This window comes from Nanorana parkeri, unplaced genomic scaffold, assembly GCF_000935625.1.
Source record: "Nanorana parkeri isolate BGI_ZX_2015 unplaced genomic scaffold, ASM93562v1 scaffold1094, whole genome shotgun sequence".
Classification (NCBI taxonomy): Eukaryota; Metazoa; Chordata; class Amphibia; order Anura; family Dicroglossidae; genus Nanorana; species Nanorana parkeri.
In genome coordinates this window covers 464,322-474,678 of record NW_017307362.1, presented here as the reverse complement: position 1 = coordinate 474,678, position 10,357 = coordinate 464,322, and the positions used below count along the sequence as shown (strand labels likewise).

Here is a 10,357-nt window from a genome sequence, read left to right as displayed (position 1 = left end):
GTATAAACTATATGCTATAATCACATCCAGTTCACATACCCTAACAGTAAGAATAAAGTGATTACTTGCTACTAAGAAAAGAGGATTTGTTTTGATGTGATGCTACAGCTTTTAGTTAGATATTAAGGGGTCTATACACTTAGTTGGAGTTCGACTCAGCCGACCCAACATCTGGATCGGCTCAGCCGAACCTCCGGCAGGCTACTCGCTGCTGTTCGGTCTATTCTCATAGATGCCAAACAGCAGTGAGTAAATAGCCGAATGCCCCTGAGTGGCATTCGGCTTGACTGTTCTGCCCGGTCCCTATGTAGAACTGAGCAGAATAGAAAAATAGTTTAAAAAGTAGAAAAAAATATTAGAAAACGATTGTGTCGAGCTAGCAGTGACAGCTAGCTCAGCCCAACTGTTTTCTATTGGCCGAGCGGTTCTGCTGCCGTCAAAAAAACAAAACACACCATAGGAATGCATAGCTAGATTCCTATTGGCTATTTCACTTTGCAATAGCCAATAGCAAACTAGCTATTGCACCCGCCCTCTGCTGTCAATCACCAGAGAGGGACCTGATGGAGAACTACAAAATACATGCAAACGATTATATATACATAAAAAAGTGATGAACATGAATGCAGAATAGTGTCACCAAGCCATTAAAAAACATTCTAACCTACTTTACAAATCTACAAATATAAACCTTATATTATTTGTTAATATTGTATATTTATCTCTCGTTAGATGTTTCATTATTTGTTTAATTGTGTAATTCAATATATATCAGTCTGATATGAAAACATTGTTGATGTATGTTTCCAGGTGACATCAACTTTCCAGACATATCCATCCTACACACCAGTAGGTAATTTATAAACCAAAAAAAGTATTTATTTATTTTTTATTTAATTTTCTATGCTAAATGTAAAACAGAATGTTACTGGGGATATCTGTATGTAGCAACACAAAAGTGTTAATTATGCCCCACCCCCTTTTTCCAGGTTCAGGAGGTGAAATTCCTTAGCAGGCACAATCTCCTACTATTATACCATCCATGTTGCACTAAGCCTGTCAGGCAATGCATAAAATAGCATTGCAAAGTTTTGCCGTTACTTAGTAGTTAGGTATGTGTATAGGGCCCATCTTTGTTCTTGTACAGTCGGTCAGGTACACTTTTTTATTGAGCAAATGAGGCCATGTACAGTTGTCACTGCCCCTCTCTCTCTCCTTGTGAAGAGTGGCTGACCTTGAGTCTGCCCCTCTCCTCTCGTTATCTTCAGGAAACCTGTAGTAGGTTGTGTGAAGCACAGTGATAATGTCACTGCTACTTTTATTTGATAATATCTAGCAAAACTGTCTATTACTATTGAGAAATATATTGAAATTAAAGTGTTTGTGCCCGAATTTCAGTTTTAACCCAACCTTTGTCTTTAGTGTAACCCTTAAAGTTGACCTATACTTAAAGTGGGCCTTGCCACTTTTGATGGGCAGCTTACCCTGTAAAAGAACTTGAAAAATAATGGGCCTACTGGCCAGATCAATGGGTAATGAAACTATGTTACGGGGGGACTCTGAAAAAACAAAAACTGTTGTATTTATACTAGTAACAGACTGTATAAATTATGTATTTTTTTATATTGCCCATACTTCCACTGGAAGAACAAAGTTTCCTATATCTAGGGCCAGTTTAATTATACAGTAAATGCATATATGTCCCCAAAATGGCTAATATCATATTTATCAGTGTTGAGATTTAGGGGTTGATTTACTAACCTTATAAACACGCCACGAACAAGTATACACCTCTGTAGTGTGTTCCCTCCCAGCATGATCTATTGGTGGAATCTAGACACCTTTGTAGTGTGTACACACCCAGCAGGTGTGTTGTGCAAAGCCCTGCATGAATTGCAAGGTGATGTTGTGTAAATTAGCTCTACATTGTGTTGCTTGCGTTGATGAATGCAGGAATGTAAATGCATGAGCTAACCATTTTTGTCAAAACTGTGAAGCAGCATTATATATGCATCATGTGCATGATTTTTCCATATATGGCATTAGTGGAAATATGCTTTTAGAGACTTTTTGGTTGATAAATACGTTTTGCTGTGTAAAAATCACACGCACCTAGTGCGTGCGTGTGTTTAGGTTAGTAAATCACCCCCCATGTGTCTGTATCAACATTTTACAGGGTCAAATACCTACATGCTGAATCAAGAAGGTTAGGATACTGGGTTCAATTTATAATTTGTTGTTGAAACATCCTGTACTATTAAACTTTAATTCCTGTTGTATTAGCAGTCTCAAGCTCCACTGACATGTCCTATGTTGATCTGGATGCTACAACAACAGCATTGCCTATCCATGATGAAAGCATCTTGTACGCTGGATTGATTTCACAACCACCCTCTTTTCAACCCTTAACGCAGTGGACAACATGTCCAGAGTACATTTCTCATGAAAGTGTTAGCTGTCCTTATACAACGGATATGTATGTTCAGCCAATGTGTCAAGGTTATACAGTGGTTGGCCCACCTTCTGTGTTAACATATACTTCACAGCCTCTTCTAACAAATTTTACAGTAAGTATGCGTTTACTACATTCCTGGGAAAACAGCGTTACAGCGTTTTTGTAAATGTGGATGTATGTATAATAATCTGTCATTATTTTTTTTATTTTTGAAATAGATGAACAATTATGTTCAATTTTGGTAAAAAGGAAATATTTAATTTAGTCATAATTTTTAGGTCAAAAATAGATTGCTTTTCAATTATCAGATTGCACATCAGTAATTGTTACAATGTTTTGGCGTAGGCATCATTACTTACTGGGGTTGATTTACTTAAGACATTTAACCTGATCACTTAGCAAAGTGAATATTCACTTAACTAGTGGATTAAGTAAAGTTGTGCTCACTTGCGTATAAAAATCTTGTTTTTGTAATTTCCCTGACTGGGTATTAAAATTGGACACAGATTCATCCTATTTTGGCATATTACGTGTTATAGGTTTACCAGAAGATGAGTAATATTTACATCATGCATTCATATTGTAGCTTAGAGAAGGCTCTTATTGCTGACCTCTGTGTCAGAATGCTTTCTTCCTGACCATTTGGAAGTCAGAATTCCTGATCAGCGGACTTGTCTTGGCTCAGAGTCTCAGGGGTTGATTTACTAACCTTTTAAACACACCACGAACGTGTATACACCTCTGTAGTGTGTTCCCTCCCAGCATGATCTATGGGAGGAATCGAAACACCTTTGTAGTGTGTACACACCCAGCAGGTGTGTTGTTCAAAGCCCTGCAATGAATTGCAAGGTAATGTGGTGTAAATTAGCTCTATGTTATGTTGCTTGCGTTGATGAATGCAGGAATGTAAATGCATGAGCTAACCATTTTTGTCTAAACTGTGAAGCAGCATTATATATGCATCATGTGCATGATTTTTCCATATATGGCATTAGTGGAAATATGCTTTTAGAGACTTTTTGGTTGATAAATACGTTTTGCTGTGTGAAAATCACACACACCTGGTGTGTGTGTGTGTTTTAGGTTAGTAAATCAACCCCTCAGAATCTATTGCAGCTTTGGGTGTACATAATAGCCATCAATTGCCATTCCAATGATATTAGAGTCCAAAATGATTTATTTTCTCATAAAAAATCCATGATAAAATACCCCCATTTTTTGGAAGTTTCTACAGTACTCCCTTTATCAGGCCTTGAGGCCCTTTTACAACTAACTTCTGATTCCTGCTACAGAATAAAAAAATCAATCGTATCCCTAAATGCTCTATGTTCCTACTCAAGGCACTTCTTAAGGCCCCAACAGCTGCCTAGCCAGAGCTACTGCACACTATAAAATAGATTTTTCTTTATGACTAGTAGTGGTATTGATAACCTATAAGTCTTCTCCTCAAAACTCCAGCCAAGTGCTAACAAGTGCTAGACTCATATGTACCTTCAATGTCATAACAAGGAAGCTTATGTGCCAACAACAGTGGAAGGTAAGATATCATGTTTGATCCCAGGGAAGTGGAAAAAGGTATCCTTTGGATCTTAACCCTGTTTACTATATAGCAAATAAAGTAAAAGAATGAAACAGACACCTTAAAAAGATATTTCAATTAGAAATAACCCCTTTTACAGCTTTGCTATGGTTTAAATGATTCCTGGTGCCTTATTTTCATTGTTGAACTACACCAAACAATGTACTCATGGTTAGAAATAAACAATTAATCTGGTCTAAGAAAGCCAGTTTTAGATCTAAGTGGGCCATTCGGTATGCCCAGCAACATGTAGCTATTTGTTTGTACTGTAGCTGCAGAAACATGCAATAGCTAGATGTATATACAGTAGAAGCAACAAAGTTGTAGGCAATGCTTTCCTTAGATGCTAAACAAGTGTAGCATTCTTCTTTGCTAACACTTATATGGTTACAAGTAACAAGAAGTTTGAAAAGGAGGAAAAGGTATGAGAAGAACAGACTTAGTGGGTCTCTCATCATCCTTCAATTGCTGTTAAAAAGTTGCTCATCAATTGACTGCCATTATTGCAAGCCTAACTAAAGTACAGTCCTGGCCAAAAGTTTTGAGAATGACACAAATATTAATTTTCACAACGTCTGCTGCTTCAGTTTTTTCTGAATTTGATGATCCGATAAATGGTTGATTTAGGTGCAATCTTAGTAGCAGCAATATCCTTGCCTGTGAATTGCTTTCTGTGCAAAGCAGTGATGACTGCACGTGTTTCCTTGCAGGTAACCATGGTTTACAGAGGAAGAACAATGATTTCAAGCACCACCCCCCTTTTACAGCTTCCAGTCTGTTATTCTAACTCAATCAGCATGACAGAGTGGTCTCCTGCCTTGTCCTCGTCAACACTGACACCTATGTTAACAAGAGAATCACTGACATGATGTCAGCTGGTCCTTTTGTGGCAGGGCTGAAATGCAGTGGAAATGTTTTTTTGGGTGGATTAAGTTAATTTTCATGTCAAAGAGGGACTTTGCAATTAATTGCAATTGATCTGATCACTCATCATAACATTCTGGAGTATATAGAAATTGCCTTCATATAAACTGAAGCAGCAGACTTTGTGAAAATGAATATTTGTGTCATTCTCAAAACGTTTGGCAAGGATTGTACATCTAAAACCTAACTGAACAACATTTAATTTACTAAAGCATTGTCTATCATAAACAATTGCCAGAGTTTTACTTGATAAATACTGTTTGTTTTACCTTTTTTAACACCCTTTGTTGCATTTTAGTGCTACTCATGTCCTCCAGCCTCTTTCAGCCACTTCCTGTGTACATGCACTCTTTCCAAATTCATTCAATTCATGGCTTCCACATCATTGCTCAGGATCAGGTTTCCTGATAAAGACAACAGTGGACCTTGCCTGTGCAATGTTTTAGCGGCATGTCTACTTTTAGTCTCTACCAGGGGTGCATGTAACATGGTGACAATGAAGGATACCAATTGACAGAGAGTTGTCACTCTGGAAGTGCCTGAACAAGGACCGTCATGGCAAGATCAATGAGAGCTGAGTATTTAAATGTACAGCCTCGATCTTAGGGCAGAAAGGGAAACGAGATCCCGGTGGAATCAACATAATTGGATATCCAATCCTTGACAGTCACGATAGCTGTGACAAAAAAATACATTTACTTTCTTCAGGTGATTAAATGTGTGTATATATGCCCAGGTTCCAACCACTGAATGGCAGATCACCCAAAGCTTCTCCACGACCTCTCCACACAAAGAATGTACTGTGGCAGCACAGCTCCCGACAAGAACCGCAGCGAGGTCCCTTTCAAAGAATCAAAAGTTACAGATCAGTTCTCATAAATATTTATAAATAATAAACATTGGTTAAGGGTTTGGTGATCAGGATAAAAGATGTTTTAGTATGAAGAGAACATTTTACCATTGTATATGAGTAGCATTTCAATAGAGTGCAGCTCCATAATCGGAAAACACTGAGTTTTTGCATATATATATATATGTATTAGAGATTAGAAATAAGGAGGGGGAGGGGCCGGAGGCCCATATCCCAAGCAAAAAATATTCTCAAAAATATATCGGAGCGTGTATACAATTTGACAAGCATCTTAGACTAGTATTGTTTACAATTTTTTTGCAATTTTTATGAGAAAAAACAATATATTATATATTGGTATTAACTTATATCTAGATTTATACAGATATAAAAGGTCAGAATGACAGTATATGCAAAGGTTTCTATATCTAAACATACATGAATGATGGTATTCTAGAACGGTTCTACTGGGGTATATATAACTTATAATATCACAACATCAGAGTATATATACAGTTACATCATTTCATCATTTTAATAGGACTGAAGAGCTGTGTGGTTTCAGGCAGAGTTGTTGTTTATATTACTTACGTTATTGTAAAGGGGAAGGACGAGGGGAGAGGGTGTGTGGGAAGGGAGAGGAAGGTTTTTTGACACGTAAGGTGTATTTGGTATTCATATACTGACTTTGTCTTAGAGAAGATCATTACTGCATGGATATGTATCCATGTAGATGCTACTGAAGGAAGGCTCTATAGCTTATGGTTTCGTTGAGACCAGGGAAGTTTGTGGCATTAAGATAGTATATCTATTTTGTCTCCTTTTGGAGTAAAAGTTTATCTCGATCTCCACCCCGAATGTTTTCGGGTATATGCTCAAGAATAGAGAAAGAGATTTTTTTAGAATCAAAATTATGATTAAGGCCTATATGGCGAGAGACGGGGGTGGTTAACTTGCCGTTGTTTATAAGGTAGATGTGATCATTGATGCGTTTCTTAAAAGGTCTTATAGTTTTACCTACATAGAAGGCCTTACACTCACATAGCATCAAGTACACCACCCCCGTCGTTTCGCAAGTATAGTGCCCTATAATGGTCCCATTTTTTTTGCGGTTCACAGTATTCAACCTCCTTTTAAGTAACTTTATCTGACTCACTTAGTTTCTTCATCTACAATCACTCTTGAGTTTTCACTGAGCATTTATAGTATACAACCATGGGACCCTTATCTCACCGCTGGCCATTTTTCGGATGATTTGATACTTTTTATCACGATTGTTTCTGTTTCTGTTTCTGTTTTTTGTCCTCTATGGCATACTTTTTGGCTCACTCAATTGTGTTCCACTTTTTTACCACCAGTGTTTCCAATCAATTAATGATGACTCTCCCTTTATTTCACATTCAATCTTAGAGATTATTCCTCTCTCCACAATTACCTTTGTCTTTACTAACTATCTTTAACCATTACCACTTTCCCCCTATGTTTGACCACTCAATAAGGACTTATTTCATTCAATTCATCTTTACATTCGTCATTACCCCTTCCATTACCCCACATTTAATTTACACACTTTTACACATAGATATTATTACATTCCTACGTCTATCACATAAATTCCCATATACTAGTTTTTCATCACCCCTGTCCTCTTCGCTTTTCCTTTTTTCCTCCCTTTTCTGTCGCTTACTCCCCCTTGGAACTAATGACCACTACACATATGTAATTTTAGCAGAACATTATAGCCTCGAATCTAACAACGTCTGCTGTTGCTGCCTCTCGCCTGACGATTACAGTGTGCTATCTCCAACGCGACCCCTCCACCTGCTTCGTGTGTGGCAATCCCTGCTCGACAGAATCAATTCCGGTCTGAACACAAAACAGTTGCTCCTATCACATTCGTGTCCTTGTGCCTTTTGATCAATTGATCGTGAAGACATATATACGTAAGCATCCAACATTCTATCTTTAATATTATTGCATCTAATATGATTGGCTTAATGAATGTAAATGATGATTCTGCTATAAAATTAGGTGCGGCTCCCTAATCTCATCACATGTGGGTTTTTCCTATTTTCTACTCCAGGACACATATATATTTTTCCTCTGCTCTCTTCCCCTGAAGAAGCCCCGTTTGGGCAAAACATGTTGGGACATACAGGAGCACTCATGTAATTTCGAAAACAAGCAACTGCAGATCCTATAACTGTACGGTATCGTCACCGGATGGTGAATGCATCCGCATATGTTTTATCTGTGATTTTTCTTTGATCTTTTTTTTTTTTTTTATAATGTTCAAAACGATATTTCAAATAAATATTTTTCTAAGATTTTATCTCTGAGGTCTGGGATTGTTTTCTAAAAAGCCCCTCTTCCTTTCCCTCTTTGGGCATTTGCACACCCCACTGGGGAAATATCCTCCTTTCTGAGTATTTAAATGGATTGAAAACACCGTTTGGAATTACATTAACATATTAAAACTTTGATGAGATTTTAGTGATTAGTTTTAAAAATATCTTAACTTCATTTTAGTCTATTTCAGGGTAATATAAAATATGGCAATAGAAATGATACCTATGGCCAGAATTAGCATATTTTGATGGGTTAATGTGACAATTTCATATTGTGTGTTTTTTTAAATTCTGTGATGTAATTATAAAATATGTTTTCTTTGCAGACACGAAATAGCACTCAGTGTGTTGCTACTCAGTTAGAATATGCCGATCAGCAAGCTTCGCTAACTTACTTCCCATGGGCTCAGCCAATTCCATCCTTGCCAACAGCAACTCATTCTATACCCTACCAAGCAACAGCAACCACATTCCAAAGCCCACAATTTGTCCCAATACCAATTTCTTTACCAGATCCTTTGCCAGAAGAACTGAATGACTCAAGGCAAGCCATCAACAATGTGCCAATTGAAAAAATATTACATGGAGAAGAAGGGAGTGACTCATATGTTCTTCATCATACTCTGTCTATTGAAGGGCTTTAATTGATGTCTTCGGTGAAATAATTTTTTCTGTATTAAATAGCTTTTGATTTGACATTTTCTGATCCAGTTCATAATAAGTAAAGATAACATTTTATAATCCATTATTTAAATGGTCAGCCCACCCAAAAGTGATAAATCAGATTTTGGTCGATGCTGAAGAGTTAAATAGCCTGTCTATTTATAATATTGCATAGAGGCTCTATTAGTGAGATATGTGCGCATGAGTTTCTGAGTCAGTATACCTGCTGTTACAGGGAGGTACGGCTGGGCCATGAGTGGAACCCCTTGGCAGGGGCGGCAAGCCCAAATCCGAGGTCGTGGTACACAGGGAAAATCCAAGAAGAATAGTCAGGTCCAATCCGGGTCGAGGCAGGCAGCTAGTTTCAGTAACGGAAGGGTAAGCCAAAGGGTCGGTAATCAGGAGTCCAAGCAGAGGTTCAGGACTAAAGACAGGTTCAAGGCACAGGGAGGTGGGAGATCACACCATAGGGATAGAATAACTCAGCAATGAGCCAGGGCTCTGACTGGGCTTTTATACTCAGTGGAGGATTGAGACCACTCCCCGGCTACCGAGGCAACCAGGTAGCCTCTCCATCAGGAGCCAATGGCGAGAGAGAGGCAGAGGGTGTGTGCTGGGAACCTCCCCCAGCAAGGATCACACCTGACACCAGTTACAGGCACACTACGTGCGCGTCCCCGTGCCTGCACGTGCAGCATGTCCACTTGTCGCGCATGCGTAATTGCAATCCTGGTACCAGGGGTCCTGCCAGGAAGGGAAACTTGTGCCCCCCACCGCACATGGCCACCCTGAGTAGAGGTAAGCCCCCTAGTACCCTGACATGCTGTGACCATTCGTACTCTCCATCTAGGATTATTTATTTATGCTATATTATGAGGCATGAAAAATCTTCTAGTAGAAAGGTGGCAATTAACAGAACATAGGAATCATAGTAGGGAAATCTCAAAATTGGATTATTCAAAGATATATAATAAGCCAGTCAAAAAATATAATTTTTTTGGTGGACAGACCCTTTAAAGCTTGAAAAATGAAAGACCAGTTCCCTACTATAGGATAGCTTTTATACTCACCTTTTAAAAACCCTGTGTCTCCTACCATGTTTATGTTGCAGTTCACTTTCAGACTCTTTAACATTTGACACAACCAGAAGTTGGATGTCTGCATCCTCAGGCGATTGCTTTGGCTTTTCTTGCAACCCCTGTAATGACACAGGGGTCAAAGTGGAAACCACAGCACATGGCAGGGGGACTGGCATCCTACTCACAGGCTTTTGGGGATATACAAAATGCTAATTAGTTATTGACAATTCCCACTCCTTGCTTATTTAGCTGCTTCACTTGACACAAGTTAGCACAGTGTAATATAGTGTTGTCTACAGTTTCTTTAGTCTTCGACTCTGTAGACAGCTCTTGAACAATAGCGCAAGCAGGATTCAGTATAATATATATTTAATACCTTATATAAACATTCAGGTTTATTCACGGAGGCAAGCATTAATATGAAAATTACAGTTAACACAAGCAATCCCTCAGAAAGTT

The 10,357-nt window shown here is 38.4% G+C and overlaps 1 protein-coding gene across 2 annotated transcripts in view; it reads left to right on the top strand.

The window, feature by feature from the left end:
- Positions 1 to 8,800, top strand: part of POU2AF1 (POU class 2 associating factor 1) — an 81,215-nt gene extending 72,415 nt beyond the window's left edge. The window contains exons 3-5 of one of the 2 annotated variants that reach the window (XM_018567798.1): positions 811 to 853; positions 2,287 to 2,567; positions 8,483 to 8,800. In XM_018567798.1, the coding sequence (XP_018423300.1) occupies positions 811 to 853; positions 2,287 to 2,567; positions 8,483 to 8,800 (642 nt within the window). Of the gene's footprint in view, positions 1 to 810; positions 854 to 2,283; positions 2,568 to 8,482 lie in introns of both variants that reach the window. The other variant, XM_018567797.1, reaches the window with a different exon arrangement.
- Positions 8,801 to 10,357: the final 1,557 nt, after the last annotated feature.